We start from the raw sequence: 23,027 nt of genomic DNA, 5'->3' as shown, positions 1-23,027 counted from the left end.
AGTCCTAAAATCATGATTTGGTAGTTTCATCTAATCCTACTTGTGGTGTATATATGTTAATTACATTCATAGTTTTTTTCGCCATTATTATCTTAAAGGCTATAATTCTATTCCTTTTTCTAACTACTCCTACAACTTCATAATTTAACGAACTATCTACAATAATACCTATTATTTTTTTTCTTTCTTATGTACCATAATTTAAAACTCGAGTTTTCTATCATCTTTGTCTTCTTGTCTACCCATTTTATCTCTTATACACAAAATACTAATTCTTCTCCTAATCATCGCATCTACTACCTCCATTGATTTACGAGTGAGGGGTTCCTATGTTCCATGTTCCAAATTTTAGACTATTAGTTTTCCTATAATATTTATTCTTATCCAACCTATAGTGTGAGAACTCTTACCTATTTAACACTACACCCAAGTTCTCATGGAGATGTAACGGTCCTTGCCGATACGTTACAGTACACTCGAGTTCTAGAGATATAGCAATCCTTGCCAAGACGTTACAATCGGACCTGTAACGCGTTCCTTCCGGGGAATGACCTATCATTAGCACAATAGTTTAATGGATATATTCATTGAGCATTTGTCATAGTTGAACGCTAGTTGACAACCTAACGCAACCCTCCTCCTTGGTTAGTTGTTGTTTTATCAAAATTGTCGATTATTCTTTCACTTAATAAAAGGCATTGTGTAAATCTTAATTTGTTTATATTTATCTCTTTCCTCTTATCTTTGATTTTTTGTGTTTAATTCACTTTGAATTTATTATTAGGCAGTAAGCTTATTAAATCTTTAAAATGCTCTATAACATTGACTAGTAATTTTGTTTCCATTCAACATTCATGGATAGAGAAGGTGATTAACATGAGCACGGATCCTTTGGTCCGCAAAACATGGACAAGAGGATGGACCACTCTCCACCATTGGTGGAGAGTGATGACCCCCACTTATTTTACACGTGGGGCCATCACTCTCCACAAATGGTGGAGAGTGGCCCATCCGCTTGTCCACGTTTTGCGGACTAGAGGATCTGAGCTGGATTAACATAAAGCATGAGGCTTGGGCCTTAGTAAATTATTTACACCACCTCTATCTATTTTTAAGGCAACTCTCTAAATTTCCTCCTATAAACTCACAACCATCTTAGATATTTGCGTTCTTCTAATCTTGAAGATATAATGTCTACTTTATCTTATCTTGCGAATCCCAAATATGAAGCTTGTTAGTTGCAAAAACACATTTAAATTATGTCATAAATCGTTGTTAAATATGCTTCTACATCAATCTCTTTACTTCATTGATACTTAGTGGTTCTAGTCGAGTATGTTCTAAAATTGGTTTTGAGCACTTTGCTACTCATTGATAAGCGTTAAAGCATGACTTGGTTTTTATTAACGAAAAATTGTATTGCCTTCTATACCAAGAAATAAACCCAATTTGGTGTATATGTTATGGTGATAAGAAGAATAATAAAAAGAATGTGTCTCATCCTAAAATTTTAGCTTAGCAAAGAATTATTTGTTAGTTATCTTTCCCTTATACACCATAATAGAATGGTGTACTTGAAAGAAGAACTCACGGTACCCTTCTCTTTCATATAGGGATCCCACTCATATTTTGGATGATGGCAATTTAATTTACACTCTTTTATACATTACATGCCCCCTTTACAATCCTATTTTCATTTGGTCCTAAATTCTTGGTATTTGAATGTGCTTGGTTTGCCTATTTATTATCTCCTGGCAAAGATAAACCATCACCTAGTTCAAAAATGTTTTTACCTAAGCTTGATTTCAGAAGGGACATAGTTGCAACTGTCCTAAGTTAACATATGTATTTGTTTCTGTTGATGTCATCTTCTTTGAGTCTGCCTCATTCTTTTCAAACTCTTCATCTAAATCAGAGTATGTGATTGAGATGTTTAGAGCCTCCACTGTAGAGGACAGTTGACAACCATGAGACTACATTACTCACCCAACATCACCTCCTATTCCATATCTAACCTCTAATTTGAATATTCCTATTGCTCTCTAGAAAGAAATTCACAATTCCTTTACCTCTCGTTTCATTTCTTATTTATATCTTATGTTGCAGGGTTACTGGCTATTTTGTCTTCTTTTCTTTTTCTTTAGCTTCATACTCTATTTTATGTAATATTCAGGGGCACTCTCGCTTCTATAGTTTGCGTCTATGGTGGAGACAAACTATGGTTGAGGAGATACAGGCCTTACATGCTAATGCTGCTTGAGAGTCAGCAGCTCTTCCTGCTGGCATGTCCATAATATGTTGCAAAAAGGGTATTCACAGAGAAGGTATCACACCTTCAGGGATTGTAAGTGGTTGAAGGCTCGATTAGAAGGTAATGGTGACGCATTCAAGTCTAGATCACTTGAACATCATTTCACTATGGCTAAAAATTGCTTCAGCCCATCTGTTCCTCATGTTGGTCCATCATATTTTAGCAACCCCTTCACTAGTTTAGATATCAAGAATGTCTTTTTGCATGGTGATCTTATGTAAGAAGCAGCGATTGAAATTTCGTTCCGTATCGGACGGCACGGACAGTTTTTACTATTCTGCCTGGGGAGCGAAACCAGCATCGCAGGCGTAGCAATTTTGAGCGCGTCGTGCGTCCCGGAGGCACCGTCGGACGCTTCTACCATCGTCGAACTCTTCAAGTGGTGCTAGAAGCATCGAGGGATGCTTCTGGCGGCACCGGAAGCGTCCCTCTACTCTTCTGGCACTGTCGGTGCCACCGAAGGCGCCGCAAGACTCTTCCGACATCGTCGGAGGCAATGCGGGCACCACGTCCGCCGCGCGTACGCATTTAGGGTTCCTGTGCAAAATTAATATTGAGTTTTAAATAATGTAAACAATTCCTAAGTCTGATCTTTCGAAGAGACTTTTGTAAACCCTAATTAAATTATCACAATAAATATTAAAATATATTTAAAATTTTAAAAATAATAATAAATTTTATTAATTAATATTCTGAAATTGTTTTTATTTTTAAAAAATTTTTAAAAATTAAAAAATTCTAATTTTTTTAAAAAAATAAATTAATTAAATATATATTATTTTGTACTTTTTATTCTGATATAAAATTTCAAATTTATATTCTGATATTTTTTAAAATTATTTTGTACTTTTTTACTATTTTAATATTTTTTACTATTTTAAATATATATTATTTAAATTAATAATTAATTAAATGAATAAATAGTTAATTTATATAATTATTATATATAAAATAGTCTCTTTGTATTAATTTATATAATTATGATTATTTAATCTAGAGGTTAGAGATATAAAGTTGACCTAAATAAAATGTTACAAGAATTAATACTTCCATCTGATTCACGTCACTTATTAGCAAGGTAATATATTATGATTTATCAATTTTAATTCGGGTTATTAATAAATCAATTTTCTTTAAAGAAAATTATATTTAATTATTTTTCTAATAATATTAAGTTGTTAAATAATGGAGAACTTATATAAAATCAAAATACAACTTATTTTAAAATTATACACAATAAATATATTTATATAATAATTACTATATATAAATTTAAAAAATATAGAAACTGTATCGGCACGGCACGATACGATACCGAAACCGTATCGTTCCGGTCTTGGACCGAAATCTCGACACGGATCGAGATTTTAAACCTTGGTAAGAAGTATATATATAGCAACCTTCATATTTTAATACTCAACAGGAAGATATGCAAATTGAAGAAGTCCTTGTATGGTCTAGGCAATCCCCTTGTGGCATTTTTTTTAAGTAAATTCAACTTTGCTCTCCTTCAGTTTGAGATGATTAAAGGTGTCTCTGATCACCTAGTAAATCATCTTACATCTCTATCTGGGAAGTTTATTCTTCTTGTTGTTTACATGGCTAATGGACAATATCATCATAACTATAACTAGTTATAGATCTACAAGGATCATAAGGCAAAAAGTCTATCATCATCACCATTTTCAGTTTAAAGAAATAGATGATATGAGATATTTTATTAGCGAAGGAGTGGCTCACTCAAAAGGAGACATTTATATCTTCCAAGGAATATAAAACATTTATATGCTGGAGAAGACCACTATGTTGGCATCTAGTTGATGCTTGCATAGATCTGAATGAAAACTAATGTTAGGATAGAGTGGGTCATTGAAAGGTATAGAAAAATAGTTGAGAAACTATGTTTACTCACAACCACAAGATTAGTAGGCATATCACTCGCAGCAACGAGTATAATCAGTTAGTTTCTTCATGCCCTAAGTCATGATCGTTTAGAAGCTGTGTCAATTTTACAAAAGCTAAGGAAAGGTCTTTTGTATCAAGATTAAAGTCAACTTCCAATTGTGTAGTATATTGATACTGACGGGCAGGTCTCCTATAAATTATAGATCTATATTAATCTGATGTGTCCTTTAAATGCAATTTGATTTCTTTAGAAGAACAAACTGTCATAGTGTCAATTGCAAAGGCAAAATATAGATCTATGACTCTCTACCTACATGTGAGCTGATTAGAGTTAAATAGTTGGTGCCAGATAGACACATACTCACAAAGAACAAAGGAAGTTGTATTGTGACAACTCAACTTTCTTGCATCTAGCTTCTAATCCAGTGTTCTAGTCGCAAAATAAAAAGTTTCATTGTCACTTCGTTAGAGACAGGTGTAACTCATTAAAGTTGTCACATCATCCATTAGTTTCAATGATAAATTAGGATTTTTCTAATTTTAAGCCAAATTCAAGGGGAGTGTTAGAAATGTAAATAATATTAAGAATCTACTTGTAATTTTAAAGTGATCAACATGGATAGAGAGAACTACTTAGGGTCTCAAACCCTGATATTCCACTATTATAATAGCGATTCACATTTTGAAGGTCCATTATGTACAATTTGCTTGACCGTTAGTAAGCTTAGCAGAAGAGTCCCTATATAAAAAATTGATACTTATACTTTTGAAGTATTAACTGGTGGGGTTGCCTTAGCTTGGTAAACCTAGTGCAGTTGTTTAGGTTATCAATCTTCTGTCTCAAGTTCATAAGATTCTACAACTTAAGTGCCTAGAGCCGGCCTCGGGGCTGTCAAGGTGGGGCCAGCGCACAGGCCCCACCTCCAGTGGGGCCCCTTTTTTAAAAAAGTAATTTTTGTATATATATATATATATACACTAAAGATAAATAAAATAATTTTTTTATTTATTAAAAAAAATAAAAAATCCAATTATAAATTCTAAAATATTATAATATTTATTTTTTTTATAAAAGTGTCTCCTAAAGAAGAGAAAAATACCGACGAGAGTAGACATTTTATTCCTCCTTCACGAGTCTTTTCCTATATCTATTTCTCTAAACCCTAATCTTTTGAAATTTACTTTTGCTCACCCTCAAACTCTTTGCCCACATCGATACCCATCATCCAGCGCTACAGTTGTCACATCCGTGTCGCCGCCCTCACCCATCGATACTACACGGTAGTACACGTGTTTAAACACACTTCAATTTAGATGAAATTTTCTTACTTGAATTAAAGGGGATTTTTTTTTTTTTGCACCAAGCCCTTTAAAGTCTAGGGTGTCGGCCCTGCAAGTGCCCTTTTGCTTCTCTTGTTAATTCTCTTCCTATAGGAGGGGAGATATTTGCAATCCTTTTTCCATTTCTTTCCCTTAAACATAAAGCTAGAGATGACTTAAATTGCAAATCCTTACCCTAGTTGTTATACAATATTTCTTATCCCTGTGAATTGATGTCTCCAAAATGGTCCCTATCATTTCTTTATTTTTTTCCATCCAAAGGTCCATAAAACTGGATCGGACCACCAGCTTGAACAGAAAATGGGAACTTAATACTTCTCTAGGTTAGGTTTGCTTGTTTGTGCAAAAAATAAAAATAGTTAGCTCGTTTAGTAAAACTCAACTGGTCAAACTGATCTTCAAAAAATAGATCAATTTGTCATTTTATTAAAAATGTCAAAAACTACTCATTTGTAATTTCAAATAATTAACTTTGAAATATAAAAATAATCACTTCTAATATTTTAACCTACTATAATAATAAATACATAAAAAAACGAGATCCTCCATCAAAAATAGAATTGCAAGTTGATTATTCTAATTTTATATCAATAATTAGAACCAATAGACTCAACCAAACCAATATTTTGGCTACATGCTGTTTGACCAATTGTGACCAATTGATCCACTGGTCCAACCATTGAACCAATAACTTGGAGCTTAGTTGGTGCAATTCTCAGTTTAGTTTTTATAACTATGCAAAGGTCTGACCCATAATCACTATTTGTAGATTGATAGTTAGTCCTAAAATTCCAATTGTGTTCTACGATGACAAATATTCTAGTTTCTAATTGTCTCACAAGGATAGTTCGGTCCAAGGATTGAACGCCCCCACACACCAAAATAACACCTAATACAAGTCATCTTCTCCTCCGCCACTGCCTCTTCTTCTGCACACCGACACAAATTCGTTCAATGATCTCCCAGCAGCAACTAGCACAAGAAATTTTATCTCCTTTTGCTTTTCTATTTGATGGAAGCTCATAGCTCATTTAACTGCATTCTCTCTTGATAGCAAGTCTTTCACTAACACTCTTTTTATAAGCATATGAGGTCATCAAGCATCTAATGAATAACAATGTCTTCTCTTCTTCTTTCGGAGGCCTGTAGCTCGTCACCTCATCTTTCTCTTATTTGCAAATGTGCCAATGGACGTAGTTGACAACCTTAATGCAAAGTAGAAAAAAAAAGCATAAAGTTCCCCTACATTTTATCTTCTGATAGACCAAGCTGCTAATGGACACCACGTCTCATCATTGCTAGAAAGACACCCACAAATAAAATTTCAAGCAACTATAAAAGCTCTAACAAACACAAGATTTTATTGGTGTTAACCATTTCGAGTGTTAAGATGATTAAATTAGTTTTATTTGTTAGATTAGATTATTTTATTAATAAAATCAGCTTACTTAAGATAAATGGAAATTTTCATTTTTATTTATGAATAAATCCCTACAAATCCTAAAATGGTTTGAATACATTTTTAGTAATTAATATTATCTTAGAAGAATTTAAAATTAATTATTGTTGGGCTAAATCTATTTTATGCACAGTGGTTAATTATTTAACGTAATTAAGTAGATTTGGTTTATTTGAAGTAGATTTAATAGATCTAGTCATAAAGATTGGATAATTCTTCGAAAAATCATTTTGTATTTTAGAATTAATTAAATAGCAAATTTCTATTATAAGTATTTGAGTTAGTCAAGATAATTTTATAGTATCTTAAGTATTTTCAGATTAATTAATTTATGAAAAATATTAAGATGCTTAGAACAAGTTAAATAATATTTTATTTTTTCTAATGGACCTTTTATTTAAAATATTTTTTTTTTGGAAAATCACATTTGACTATGTCTCTTAAGGTTTCTATAGTTATCTCCAATTTATGTACAAGACAAGTTTCAGAGAAATAAATTATGTTATCGTTTAGGGTTTCCCAAGGTAGGCTTGCCAATCTTCTTCACATTATTTTTTACTACCATTATTGTTATGCATTTTTTTTTATTGCTATGTATTTTGTTAAGATTGGCTGTGAGATTTGTTTGCTGTAGTGCTGCATTAGTAGCTGATCAAGTCTTAAGGATAAACATACACCAGCAACTGAGCCAAGGGCCTATTAAAATTATCACAGTATACAAAAATAAAAAATGATCCAGTTTAGTGGAAGAAAATATCACATTTACTAATAAGGATAATGTTTAAGGTTTAAAACTTTAAACATCTAAAATAACATTCATCCAAGTGAACAACTTTGTACCTCATTTCTGTTGAGTACTGACTCAATCTCTTTGTGCAAACCATCTGTATCCTGAACAAAGTAGCGCAAAATGAGTACATTGACAGAAGTTACTAGCATAAGCTAAAGAGAGAAAAAAAAATTCTAATGCCCTTGTTGATGATATCAACACCAAAGTTTTAGATTTAAGCAGAAATGAATGTCATCCTGGGCAAAGGTTATAACTTATAAGGTTGCCAAGACTATGTTCCAGAGCTTAGAATCTAATGATCCAAACAACCTAAATGATTTGCTTAGGATCTTATGACCCCACAATCTAACCCTATGTTTTCTTCTTGTTGCTATGGAGAACCTTTGTCAAAAAAAACCGTGACCACATAGATATATGTGCCTTCCTTAAATATTTTTAAAATTTTGATTTACCTAGCAAAAATAATTGTTCCTATAGTCTCATTTGAAAAAAAAAATTATATAAAAGTGTTTTAACTTTCAAATAGAAAACTCATTTTAATTGTTGGCATTATCATTCATCTTATTACTATCACTCATTAGGTTGCTATGACCATGAACCATTAAAAAATCTATTACATTTTTTATATATCTATCATCAAAATACTCTCATTTATGTTTCAGAATGATAAAATTTAAAATGCTTATATTATTACTATATATATTGAAGGGGAGCCTTAGCACTATGGATTAAAATCTTGAGTCGTTTCACTAGGAAAACATCTCATTCAGTCCATGGACCGGCACTAGCACAACGCCGGCACACCGTGACGCATCCAAACGCATCGCACGAGTTTGGAGACACATACGGGCGCATCACGTGAGCCTCGCAACGCGTCCTATACGTGTTGCACGAGCCCCGCAACGAGTCTAGACGTGTCGCGGGAGCTCAGTGAAGGGGAGCCTTAGCGCCATGGATTAAAATCTCGAGCCGTTTCACCGAGGAAAACATCTCATTCCACCCACGGACCGTCACCGCCACAACGCCAGCATGCCGCGACGCGTCCAAATGCATCGAGCAAGCCTAGAGACACATACGGACACATCGCGCGAGCCCCGCAATGTGTCGCGCGAGCCCCGCGACGAGTCCAGACGTGTCGCGGGAGCTTGACGACTAGTCCAAACGCATCAAGTGAGCCCGACGACGAGTTTGTACATGTCCGGCCCCAACAACACGTCCGAACGCGTCGTCCAACCCCAGCGATGCATCACGACATGTCGTCTAGACCAACAACGAGTTTGGACCACACATCCAGACACGTCGCCGAGGCCCACGACGAACCTGGACGCCTCGCGCGTGCCCATGGTCATTGCGGAAACAGGGAACAACAGAAATAGAGGAGGTAGGTTTTAACTTAGGATTTAATAATAAATTTAGGTTAATAATTTTAATTAACTCACCGCTATGATTGAGATAATATAAATGACATAATTAAAACCTATTAAAATTATTTCATTAATTTAATATATATATATATATATATATTAACAAATATTTTTTATTTTAAAATATTTAGATTAATTTTTTATTATAATTAATATATTTTCAAGGTTTTAAAATTCGCTAGGCGCTAGTCGGGTGCCAGACTAATGCCTAGTGCCTAGGCTGCTTAGGCGGGGACTGGTGCCGCAAGGCGGATTCCAAGTATCAATATAAATTACATAATAAATCACATTCTATAACTCCAACACAATAACATCAAATTTAAAATGAGAATAAAATTACACAGCTAATAAAATATCACAAATTTATTCTACTTCTCCATAATTTTCAACAACTTGTTCTTCATCGGACACAAATTCAATATTACCATTGTGATCCTCTTCTTCTTCGGATGCAAAATCATCCTCACGAAGTTCTCACTCTAGAGCTTCTTCAGGGTTGTCTTATAAAATGACGTTCCAAAGGATAAGACTTTGGTCAACCTTCAATTCAATCGCGTCCAAGTCACTAGGAAAGATCAAACAACAAATTTTTCTTCAAATCAATTTCTCCAGTCTTTCAACTCTCTGATTTCTAAGAAATGTGGGCTTCTTCATTCGCTCTAATTTCTCCGGCTCTGGTTACTCAGTACGATGAAGATGAAGTCTGTACTAACCACTAGGGCAAGCCAACAAATCGATTTCCTTATTGGACTAAAGTTTAGGGCTTCTAAAAAAAAGTTACATTTCAGTTTTTCTTAATTGGGTTTTAAATTTAAAACCTTAAAGTAAAAAAAATCATGGAAACCGACGATTTGACAGATTAATCAACGCCTAGGGCCGCCTAATCCCGCCTAGGAGCCAAGGTCGCCTAGGCTAGCCGACTAGCATGTTTTCGGCGCGGCTGGTTGGCGCCTAGCGCCTAGGCGGCTGCCTAGACCAATTTTTAGAACACTGTATATTTTATATTTAAAAAGTATCAAAACTAGATCGACACGACACGATACCAAAACTGTATTGTTCTTGTCCGTGACCGAAACCTTGGAGGCTTGAGATTTTAAACCATGCATGGTGCAACGGTAAGTTGCAGAAATAGCCTCTTGCAATGTAAGATAAGGCTGTTATAGGCTTGAGATTTTAAACCATGCATGGTGCAACGGTAAGTTGCAGAAATAGCCTCTTGCAATGTAGGATAAGGCTGCGTATAACAGATCATTTCTGGTACCCCGCATTGACAAGAGTTTCGTACACCAAACTGCCCTTTATATTATTACTATATATATTGAAATATTATGATAAATTATAGAAATTAGTTATAATTTTTTAAGATCCTCTGACAATCTATGAAAACTAAATCCTAGTGAGTTGAAATGCAAGGTTAAAAATCTTGAACCTGTAGAAGTTTTGGTCGGTAACAAAAATAATATTGTTTTGATTCCCTATCAGCGTTCCAACATATGGCATCGGTAGCAAATTAGAGGTGCAAGAAAGGAGATGAATAAGGAAAAAGAGAACTATATACCCAAGTTGTGTGCCTAAATTTGGCCTTTGTGTCTTCTATACTGGTATATTTTTCATATTATATAGTATGGACACGAACTACAAAAAGAAATAATAAATATTATTTTATTTCATCTTAATATGTGTTGTAATATGCAAAAGGGAGTCGAGTTTGCAGGAGATGATACTTATCAACATGATTGACATAGAGACAAAGGAAACATTATCGAATTGATCGAGTTTTAATAATTTATCAAAATAATATATTTCAACAGTGCTAGTTGACACAAGATTTGGAACCATCTTGAAAAGGAAAGAAACTTTGTAATGTAATCTCATAAATCAATATTCTGAAGCTCCTGGTGTTCCATATGCAAGAAGGAGCATCAAGACAACCTCTCAAATCACTTTTAAATTCAGTTTACTCAGCTCAAAGCCCACTAGCGCTGGATTCTCTCCATTAGATCAGTTCCTCATTCATACATTTCTCATAATTTCCTAGGATGTAATCATAGTTAAAAATAAGAAACAAACAGGTAACTGAGACAGATTTGAAGATAGAATCCAACCTCTTCATGCCATCCATCAACAACGAATACATCCAAAGAATAACCATCTGTTGTTGAAAATACATGAGCCTCCCGGATATTGAGTCCAATATCTGACAACATTGTAGAAAGCTAAACAATATTTCAGTTAGAATATTCTGAATGTTCAATAAATTAGTTAAATGATGAAAAAGATAACAGCGTCTATTGATGAACAAAAAACTAATAATAAAATAAATGGAGATGCAATGTCTAAAACGTGGACAATATAGGCAAACATTTAAACATTTTTAGGATCATTGAGACACAAACAAATTAGTAATAAAAAGGCTAAATACTGGAATTGACATCAATATTTTATTTATATCACGTTTAAAAATATATACTGTACCTTGTCTATGGATGTATGTAGGCCAGCAATGATGGCAAGATCAAATTGACATGACCCATATCATATATTACAGACAAAATTCAAAATGGCAACAAATTCAGTTTAACAAATTGTTATAAAACAGACTTGAGCAATTTTTTGAAATTTTAACTAGAATTTTCCATCGTCTAAGTTTTAAAAAAAAATCACTAATTTATATTGCTTTGTTAACTTTAGGTGGATAGAAAATGACGACTCAACCCAACATGAATTGTTAAACCTTTTGTTAGCAAGACATAAAGCTCCAAACTGTAACGACCCAGATTTCCTCATTTTGAGCTCCAGAAATAATTCAAAAATATTTAAAAATGCTATAGAAAAATTCTAGAGATTTTTAGGAATTTTTAGAGTATTTTTACGTAATTTTTGGAGTTCGTTTGGTATTTTTACCAAGAGAAAGAAGTTTAAAAATATATATATATATATATATATATATATATATTTGTGTTAAAGCTGGGTTTTGAACCCAAGAGCTCGGACCCGAGCAAAACCCAACTAACCAACTGGGCTAGCAGTTGTTATTTGATCTAATAAAGGAAGAATTTTATTTAAGTAATAGAAGTTAATAGCGAGAAATAATAGGAAGAAAATAACTTGCAACCGGGATTCAAACCCACGAGCTGCGCTTTAAGCCGAACGCGGCCATCCAACTGATCCAGCGATCGTTTCTTATTAAAGAAGGAGAAGAATTCCATTTAAGCATAAGTTGGAACATTTAAAATAAATTGGAAATAAAAGTGCGCAGCGGAGGATTCGAAACCACAACCCTTGACTTGGTCAAAACCGCAGCCAACCAACTCTTCCGCGAATATTTCGTGAAAAGGTAGGGTGCGAGATATATATATATGTTATGATTGAAACCTTAGTTATAAGAAGAGAGAACTTAAATTTTCTTTTTCTCCCGAAACCCTTTCTCTCCTCTCTCGCGACGGCGTTGCGGGCGAAAACGCAGAAGCCGCAGCTAGGGCTTCTCCGACGACCGGCCAACGGGGACTTCTCCGCGAGCTCTTCTCGGATTCGAGCTCCTCTCGTCAAGAAGGAACAGTAGGCACGAGGAAGAGGGCGAGTTTGCGAGATCCTCCGCAAGCCCTAGAAGCATTGGAAGCTTTCTTCTTCGGCTGTAAGTCCAAGAAACGCAAGGTAAGTCGCTTCTCACCTGCAGTAGGAGTAGCTCCGAATTGGCTTTGGTGTTTTTCCTATTTTCTTGAGTTTTACCGTGAAGGAATCTTGTTTTTTTTTTATTTGCTGCCGTGAACCTTAAAGAAAGAAGAGACAAATTGGTTTAGTAAGCATGAAGAACAGATTTCGGATTCCTGTGTTGGGCAAGGAACGAGGAAGAGTTTAGTTTCCTTTAAAGCATGTAGTTTGATTTTGTAGAATGGTATGTTATGATACAATACATGAAGAACAGCCATATTTTCCTAGGTTTTCAGTAGCAAATCTTTGTTTGGTTGCAAGGTGTGTGCAATGGCACAATGTTGGTGAATATGCTGTCAGATACTTGATTGTAGTTTAGTCCTTAAAGCATGTAAGTAAATGTACTGCAGATTTATGCAATTGATATGGAATTTGTGATGTGTTCAAGATTGCTAGTGCAGGTTTTGTTGGGAATTAAGTCTTAATTAGGATGTTATTGCTTCTCCCTGTCGAATTTGCAACCATTGTACCGATTTTGATAGATTAAGCTTGATTGATGATGCCTTTGTTCCTCTTTATGGCTTCTAGAATTTTTGTACAGATTATTGGTAGGTTAAGACTCAATGGTTGGAGGTTTTGTTCTTTCGAGAGCTTCCAAAATCTTGGACAGATTCTATCGGTGGATTTAGCTTGATGATTGGTATTTTGATGGAGATTTTAGAACTAAATCAGCGGATTAAGAAGAGTGAAGAGAACCTAATTTTTCTTTTAGACAGGATTGAAGTGGTTTAAGATGTCTTCCGTTGGGTTTCATTTTTGGTGTCGACTGTGCTATTTCTGGACAGAATTGTAGTGTTCTAAATGAGTTATCCTTGTGTGTTTTTCCTCATATTTTGGCTGTTGTAAAGAATTGTTTAGATGGGCAAGAATAGTTATAATTCCGGGATTTTAGAAAGGTTTGGATGAAATTGGTTTGATGTAGGTTTGGGTTCTATATTTAGGAAGATAATTCCTGTACCGATTATTGAGGTTAGTTTAATCTAAAGCTGAGAAGTATGTGGGTGATTTAGTTATGCAAGTAATAAGTTCAGAATAGAAGTTTAGTTTAGAAGATGAGAAAAGAGATTTATATGTTGATCAATGTAGATTTTATAAAGTATTAAGATGCAGATTTTGTTAAGCTTAGTATGCAGATCTTAGATAAGCTTAGTATGCAGATTTTAGATAAGCTTAATATGCAGATTTTAGTTAAGCTTAATATGCATGGTGTAATTTGTAGCTTAGTTTTTACTTGTTAACTCCATGAGCATGATTGGCTTTAAGATTAGTATTTTAACAAGCATGAACAGCCATGTATTCTAGTGGAAGAATAAGAGCTCTATTAAATTCTTTTAGAAGTGTTAACAAGTATAAGAAAGATAAAAAAAAAGAAAGAAAAAGGCCAAGGCCTTAAGTAAATCCCAAAGTCAAGACTTTAGGGATTTTGGCACACAAGGTGCTAAAGAAAATGCCGAGGCATTATATATTAGAAGTATTAAGAGACAACAAGTATTTTACTTTTATCAATGGCACTGTACTGGACTTTCAGTAGTCCTTGGGCTGGGCTCCCATAGTCGGTCCCTAGGTTTAGATAACCTAGTATGCAGGACTCTCAGTAGTCCTTGGGCTGGGCTCCCATAGTCGGTCCCTAGGTTTAGATAACCTAGTATGCAGGACTCTCAGTAGTTCTTGGGCTGGACTCCCATAGTCGGTCCCTAGGTTTAGATAACCTAGCAAATCCTACTAGATTCGGGACCAGCTATCTCGGGTTTAGTTAGGGATGCGCGCATAGTAAGTACAGTTGCCGGGCCCAAGAAGAAGTTGATTATTATTTTGAAGTATTATAAGTATAAGTTTTGAACAAGTAAAGCAAGTTTTACATAAGTATAAAGTATTTAAAGAATAAGTCTCTAAACAAGTGAAATAAGATTTAGAAGGTGTTTAGAATTCAGTAAGCTTAGTTCTTTATGCAAGCATGATAGTATAGGCTTGCCTTACGTGTTTAGCCTTTCAGTATGTTTCTTTACTAATAGAAGAGCATGAGTTAGTTTACTGTTCTTTGCTATTTATGAGCATGATTAGCTATACATGTTTAGTATTTCAGTTAGTATGATTCCTTTGCTATGTATGAGCATGAGTAGCTTTACATGTTAGCATTCAGTTTTAGCATGTTTTTATTTATATACATGCATATCGAGATTTTGTGAGTTAGATAGCGCTTACTAAGCAAATTTTGCTTATAGACTACACTTCCTCTTACTGCAGATACAGGAAAGGAAAAGATATAGAAAGGAAGGCGACAAGGAGGTGCGGATGGATGTGTGATGCCAGGACTATGGAAGCCTTGGGACTAGGAAAGAAGTTTTAGTTTAGTTTTTGTTGTATTTTGATATGATTAGGACGTAGTAGAAGAATTGTAATCTTGTGTGATGATTTCTTGTGTTGTTTTCTTTATTTTGGATTTATTATACTGCGTGGTTAATTGATATGTGTTCCAGCCGCTTGTGGCTGAGTATATATTGTATGTATTGTTGAATAAGGTCACCCGTATAGGGGAGACTCTACCGAAATTTTTCGGTAGGGTTTCCATGTGATTTTTAATCATACCGGTTAAGTAGAGTTAGTAGTTAAGTAACGATCATCCTTAGAGAGTAGTAGTAGTAAAAAGGGTGGTCGTTACACAAACCTTTTCCACTTTAATAAGGTGTACTTAAAATAGACCCGTATTTTTAATTAAAAATAACAGCAGATTCTTAATAGGAAAGTCATGGCATGGAAAGACCACTAATTTATATTGCTTTGTTAACTTTAGGTGGATAGAAAATGACGACTCAACCCAACATGAATTGTCAAACCTTTTGTTAGCAAGACATAAAGCTCCAAACCTTTTCCACTTTAATAAGGTGTACTTAAAATAGACCCGTATTTTTAATTAAAAATAACAGCAGATTCTTAATAGGAAAGTCATGGCATGGAAAGACCACTAAGACAATTCCATGAGGCCACTAAGATGATGCAGAACAAGTTAGCTGAAGATAAGACAAGAAGAAAGGAGAGGATAGACTCAGAAACTTAGAAATTAGAAAGAGAAAATAAATTTAACCGTCTAAACCTACGTATACAACCTCAGCCACTCTAGCTTTTTTGAAATGAGAGAATGGTTTGCAACATATCATTCTTATAAATTTCCAAAACTCGATAGCACTCATAGCACTCGGGGACAGATAATATCTTCATCCTCTATTTTATTTCCTCTCTTTCAACCTCCAATCCGTCACCGGCAACATGCATAGGAACGGTGGCATGATACCAACCTCAGCCACTCTAGCTTTTTTGAAATGAGAGAATGGTTTGCAACATATCATTCTTATAAATTTCCAAAACTCGATAGCACTCATAGCACTCGGGGACAGATAATATCTTCATCCTCTATTTTATTTCCTTCCTCTTTCAACCTCCAATCCGTCACCGGCAACATGCATAGGAACGGTGGCATGATACCAAAACAGTGTCGTCAAATCAAAGGCTGAAATTTCAACATAGCTCGTGATTTTGAATCTTACAAAGTATTCAAAACATAGTACAAAATGCACCATCATGATCAAGGGAGATTATAGAATGGATAAGGAATTTTAGTAATCATTATTATGAAATTTGGAAAACTGTCATGCAGTAAGTTGTGAATTCATTCAAAGTAGTCCATGGCTCCACCCATTATCATTATCTGTTTACCAATTCCAACAAACAAGGTACTGCAGTAGCCATTGAGTGGGTAGAATCATCTGTGTATCAACTATGTCTTTATTTTTTGATAGGTGTATCAACTATGTCTTTAGTCTAGATGACTGGTAGTAGTTCAGCTGCAAGTACTATATCAAGAACATAACTAATAGAAAAAACTCAAAAATGACTCTACACCACTTAGGTTGACAACTGAAATGACTGTTTAGAACTGTTAACACGTTAGATAAGCATTAGAACCTTTTCTAAATGAGAAATGGACCAAGAAACAAATATAAAATTCTTTTAATGCAGCTAGCAAATGCTGATGGAATATGCAAGGACTACTTTGGAAGATGCAAGACAAAAGCCAAAATTTCATTTCAAAAAAATTAAGTAAAACAAAAAGAGAAAAAGAAAGCTTGAACTAAAAAGTAGGTAATGAAAGTTCAATACTTGTTTTGGAGCTATAGCACCCCAAAAGATAGACGCAAGATATCCTGAACATGTGACCAGTAGAGTGGTAAAAGAAGGCCTTTACCTCAAAGTGGTCTTTGTGTCTTCCTATTTAAACAACATAACCAACATAAAAAAACACAACCTTCAGGAGCACTATGCAATTTCCACTATTGCTGTCAAGCTTGACATTGATGGTTAAAAATTTTTAGTAGTCATATTGTATAAATTGCATGGTTTAAACTCTTGAGTCATATTGGACGGAACGATATGATTTCGATACCATATTTTGTCGTGCCGATATAATTTCAGTATTTTTTTAAATATAAAATTTATTATTAAAAAATATATATATATAATTAAAAATACAAAAAAAAAATATTATATATATATATATGGAATTGCATGCCTCCATATGGTAAATAAATAAATAAAAATTTTATAATATATTTTTGGAATTAAAACAAATAATATATATAGAGAGTAAATTAATGGGATGATTTTATTAGGATTTAATTAAGCATGTTTAGATTATTTTATTTATAATTAGTAGTTGATTGAAATTATTAACCTATGTTTAATAGTTGATTTATTAACCTAAGTTGGTCCCCTGGGCTATGGTGTCGCGGTAGAACATCCAGATTGTCTACCAGGCACCCGCGGTTCCATCTCCAGTTATATCGTATTTGCAAAAATTTTTCCATCTCCATTTATGTCGTATTTGCATAAATTTTTCCTCCAAATGGGGTGCGCAACCAAAGGATGTTGGGCTTCTGGGTTGCTTGTCGCGCGTGCTTCCCGATTTACCCTAGTGGCCGGTAGAAAAATTCCATGGGGTCGGGCCGGTCACCCACAGGGATAGTCAATAATGCTAACTGGGATTATCATTTATTAACCTAAGTTGCTTTCTTCTACATCCAACCCACACGCTCCTGTGTCCCGCCACAACCCACGGAGGTTGCAGCGGCCACCGTAACCCCGTGGAGTACGCCGCGGGATCACGCCAGCCTCCGCAATCCTACGGAGCATGCTGCAAGCTTGCGACGGCCTCCCAGGAAGGTCGTCGCGGGATCACAAGGCCTCACAACCCCATGGTGGCCCGCTGTGCCAGGTGGGTGCCACGGCAAACAAAACGAAAATTTATGTCATTTCGTCCTACATGAAATAAAATTTTAAACCATGATCAATTGAATCAAAATTGTTAAAACGAGTAAAAAAATGAGAAAAATAAAATTGTTTAAGTAATGATGTTCAACATTAAATTTCTTTATCATACATTATAGCTTAATCAAGGATTATCGTATATTCAATTGTATTGCCATTTCATTGTTGCGGATGGGATGAAGTTGATCATTGATCTAATTACGAAATAGATATATTACGATTGGATTTAATTTGTATTTAAATCCATTATGACGGGTTAATGATGCAGATTGATTGGGATTGATTGAGATTTCAAATTTCAAGTTGTTATCTAAATTTAGATGATAATTCTACTTTGGTTTGTCTTTAATTTCTTTCCTACTTAGCAGTATTTTCTTCCTAGTTTAATCGTGGTCAAGTCTACAAAATTGTCTCTGATATAATATGTAATTTTCAATTAAATAATTCCACTTTCAATTCTAAAATTTCCCCTCACATAGTGTTAGGTTTTGTTCCCACTGTGCGATGTTAATTAGTATCAAAGATAAACCTAGTGCAGTCATGAAACAAGCTATTTTATTTCCTTCTTGTATTTTTACGCTGACATACCAAACCCCCTCCCCCCCTTTAGGTTTCCACCAAAAGTAGACTTTTTTTCTTCTAAATGAATCTAATTCAGTATAACCTAAATTGAATGAGAACAATTTATAAAAATCAAACTCATAGATTTGGCGAATAAGTACTAGCAGTGTCCAAAGATCACTATGTCGTGATAGGGGGTCTAAACCAATTACAAATTGGGGGAAATGAAAAGAAAGTTGATGGTGTACCTTTTGATGCACTTCAAAAATTAGCAATATACCAAGTGTATTAACTTGAAACATCTGAAACATAGCAATTAAATATCAAAGTAGGTTTGAGGACTTGCACATTTTTTAAATCCCAAACTAGACACTAGGAAACTCTTATCCACTTCATTAATGAACTTAAACTTAAAATCCAACAAGTCATGCCCTGACTTCATTAGAAGAGGTCTTCTATAAAGTCATAGAAATTGAAAAAAGGCAAAAATCAAAAGAGCATCCTTTTTTATTGAAGTCATCAATAGGCACCCCATTTTCGTTAATCATCAAACCGGCACCTCCCCCCATTTTTGTTACCAGAATTACCCCTTCTTACTCAGCTGGTTCGAATGTATGACAACTAAACCACCTGCGGACATGTTGTACCAATTATGATCCGTAGTTGTTATAATGTTGTAGCCATATAGTTATTAAAGGTGTCCACTTGGCTGCGCCTAGGCACAAGGTGCAGCCAAGCAAACCTCTTGTGCCTAGGTAGTGACGCTTGAAAGAAGTGTGCTTAAGCGCATGCCTTGTGAGTGGTCAACATGCATGCAACACTTTATTCTCTACGTGACTCTTCCTCTCCCCTCAAAAATCAACATCAATTTCTCTTGCAGACTTATTTCTCTACTAGACTATCTCTCCCCTAAAATATAAATATCAACCACCCTTCTCAAATGTGAACTCTTCTCTTGCCTACAACATCAATATCTTCTGAATTTGACTGCAGTTTCTTTTTTTGATAAGTAAAATAGTATAGCATAAATCAAGAGTATAAGAATTAACCTTTAGGAGCTACTGATGTGTGGTGTTAGATCCAAGAATACTCCCAAATACCGATATACATGAATTTACACCCTCCTACAAATTTTGTCACTTTCTAATTGTCCCTCACCAAATAAACTACTATTTCTAGCTCTCCATACATAATATATCATAGAAGACAAGGCAAGATGACGGGTCTTTGTCAACATCCTACTCCCAGGGTAATACCTCCCAAAAACTCGCATCATCCGCCGATATGTAGACATCTCCTATTGCATGTGAAGTCAGTCTCTAATCTACCTCCATAACTCTGCTATAGGAGGCATCCAAAAAATATATGCTCCTGTATCTCCAGCACCTGTCTATAGAATGTGCGTTGTCTATCCTCCATGTATTCCTTTTTGTCTCTAGTGGGAAGACGCCTCTGTACTATCCAGGATAATTGTACCATCCAGAGGATAACTGCGTGACTTAGTTGTACATAGGTCTTCTGTCCAAACTCATGGCTTCTTAGGACTAGGATGCCTAAAGAAATCATATGCTCAAACCACACTGTCGTCCCTAGCAAACCAATCTGCTAGCTTGCCTCTGTCTAGCCTTTGGTGACCCAGCAACCAATAATATAAGATCCCGTATCTACAACACACACTTGATCAGAGGGGGATAGCCGATAATACAAGGAATTGGCTACACTTTCTTGCTTCAAATTTTGATAGTTTTTCTTCATTTGTTTCTTCATAACAGCGGTATGTTTTTTTCCTCACATATTTTAATTGTAAATTAGTTCATATTTTTTTATTATGGGTTTTTTCTGCTACAAGTTGAAATTAAAAATTAGTTCTAAATTTTTTCTTTTAATGGTTTTGTTTTTTTTCCCTCACAAATTCAAATTGTAATTAAGTTCATAAGTTTTCTTATTGATTTTGTTTTTTTTCTCACATAATCAAATTATAAATTAGTTCAGAATTTTAATTCTTATGATTCTGTATTTTTGTTCAGAGCATAGAAATGCCAAAGTTTGCCTGCAATGTCCAGAGCATGTAAAAGAAGAATTGAGTTCTTATATGACAGAAAAAAGAGGTGAAAAATCAAATGGATGTCATGCCTTATTTTGATGATGTTGCTGATCAGCAAGAGAATTGGAAAGTCAAAGAAGATATCCCAATGAAAGGAAAAAGACCCATATCAGCTTCATCGAGTCAGTGTTCAGCCTTCTAACTAATTTTCAAGGCAAGAAATCAAAGCAAACTGGCCCAATTGATTTATACTTTTGGCAAGATGTTGATGAAATTGTTAGGAAAGAAAAAAGAAACAAAGTTATATGATGAAAATAAAAAAAATTGAGGGAGAATGCTGTGCAAAGATTTGCTAGATGGATGTATGAAGCGGGCATTCCATTTAATGTCATAAATTATGATAGCTTTGGACCGATAATTAAAGCTATTGGGCAATTTGGTTCTGGAATGAAGCCCCCTACTCCATGAAGTTAGGGTCATTTAAAAAAGGAGTTGGAGCATACCAAATCAATCTTGAAAGACCATGAGATTGATTGGATTTTGATGGCTGATGGGTGGACCGATAGAAAAAACAGGACTTTGATAAATTTTTCAATGAATGGTCCAAGAGGGAGTGTGTTTATAGAATCAGTTGATGGGTCAAGCTACTCTCACACAGGAGAGAAAATGTTTGAGCTACTTGATAGATATGTACAACGTATTGGGGAAAAGCATGTGGTTCAAGTTGTCATAGATAGTGCAAGCGCAAATGTTGTACCTGGTATATATAATTTTATTACCATTATATAAAATTATTATTCTGTTTTTTTTCTTTTAACTTACAATATTATTTTCCAATTTGAATGAATAGAAAGTATCCCCACTTATACTAGTCTCCATGTGTTGCTCACTACTTGATTTGATGTTTGATAAATATATATATATAATAGGCCGAAAAATTATAAATATGATGAGGAAATTCACAAGACAGAGGGATATGATTAGGGCGGAAAAACCTCATTTTGCAAAAGCATTTTTGACACAAACGGTTCCTTCTGAAAAGTGGACTGCTAGTAGATTTTCAAAAGAGATGTCAGGTAAACGAGCAGCAGGAGTTATATTAATGTCTTTGTTTGGGAATATTGTTGTTTATGCTGTGAAAATAGGCAATTTATTAGTAAAAGTTCTTCAATTGGTTGACTGAAAAAAAAAAAAACCTGCAATGGGATACATTTACGAGGCAATGGACAGAGCTAAGGTTTAAAACTTTGATCCGTGTTAAGGTATCGGTCCTGAAATAATACGGTTTCGGTATCGTACCGATATGATTTCAGTATTTTTTAATTTATATATAGTAATTATTAGATAAATATATTTATTATATATAATTTAAAAATAAGTTATATATTGATTTTATATAGATTCTCAATTATTAAATAATTTAATATTGTTAGAAAAAATTAAACATAATTTTCTTTAAAGAAAATTGATCTATCAATAAAAAAAAAACAGTCCGGTGCACGAAGCTCTCGACATGCGGGGTTCCGAAGAAGGATCCATTGTACACAGTCTTACCCTGCTTTTTGCAAGAGGATGTTTCCAGGATTCGAACCCGTGATCTTTTGGTCACATGGCAACAACTTTACCGTTGCGCCAAGGCTCCCCTTCAAAACTGATCTATCAATAATTCAAATTAAAATTGATATATTATAATATGTTACCTTACTAATACCAAAAAGAGTGGCGTGAAGAAACATTAGTTCTTGCAACATTCTGCTTAGATTAATTTTATAGTTCTTCAATGCTCAGATTAAATTGATCATATCAAGACATGCAATATTGATATTAATATCTCCACATATCACTAAAAATTGGATTTGAATTGGCATAAATCGGCACGGGTACAAGCACATGATAAGGATAAACATACGTCCCCGAGCTCTAGTATAAGAGTTATAATAAGAAGGCTGAGAGTATGAAGAACTTCGACCAGAATCAATCTCAACTAAACTCGCCCGCTTATCTTGATAATTATGAGCTTTCTTTTGTTTATCACCCTTATTTCGACGTTGATATTGAATAGTTCTAGCTCCATAATCATAATCTTCAATTGCATGTGTAATCTCTCACATGTCCCTAGCTCCGGTATTGGAGTAGGGGGAACATAATTTTTACACCAGATG

The 23,027-nt window shown here is 34.5% G+C and overlaps 1 protein-coding gene across 13 annotated transcripts in view; it reads right to left on the bottom strand.

Moving 5' to 3' along the window:
- Nucleotides 1-23,027, bottom strand: part of LOC122002680 (serine/threonine-protein kinase STY46-like) — a 60,548-nt gene that overhangs the window by 22,846 nt on the left and 14,675 nt on the right. For 11 of the 13 annotated variants that reach the window (XR_006117698.1, XR_006117700.1, XR_006117697.1 and 8 more), the window contains exons 5-7: nt 19,070-19,123; nt 11,336-11,446; nt 7,857-7,907 (exon numbers count right to left, since the gene is read on the bottom strand). Coding sequence is in view for 9 of the 13 variants with exons in the window: in XM_042557950.1 (XP_042413884.1) it covers nt 7,857-7,907; nt 11,336-11,446; nt 19,070-19,123 (216 nt within the window). In the remaining 4 variants the exon portion in view is untranslated. The remainder of the gene's footprint in view (nt 1-7,856; nt 7,908-11,335; nt 11,447-19,069; nt 19,124-23,027) is intronic. The other 2 variants (XM_042557949.1, XM_042557954.1) reach the window with 1 other exon arrangement.

The sequence above is a fragment of the Zingiber officinale genome, chromosome 7A, assembly GCF_018446385.1.
Source record: "Zingiber officinale cultivar Zhangliang chromosome 7A, Zo_v1.1, whole genome shotgun sequence".
NCBI lineage: Eukaryota > Viridiplantae > Streptophyta > Magnoliopsida > Zingiberales > Zingiberaceae > Zingiber > Zingiber officinale.
Note: the sequence above shows the minus strand (reverse complement) of the source record. Positions and strands in the feature narration are given on the sequence as shown.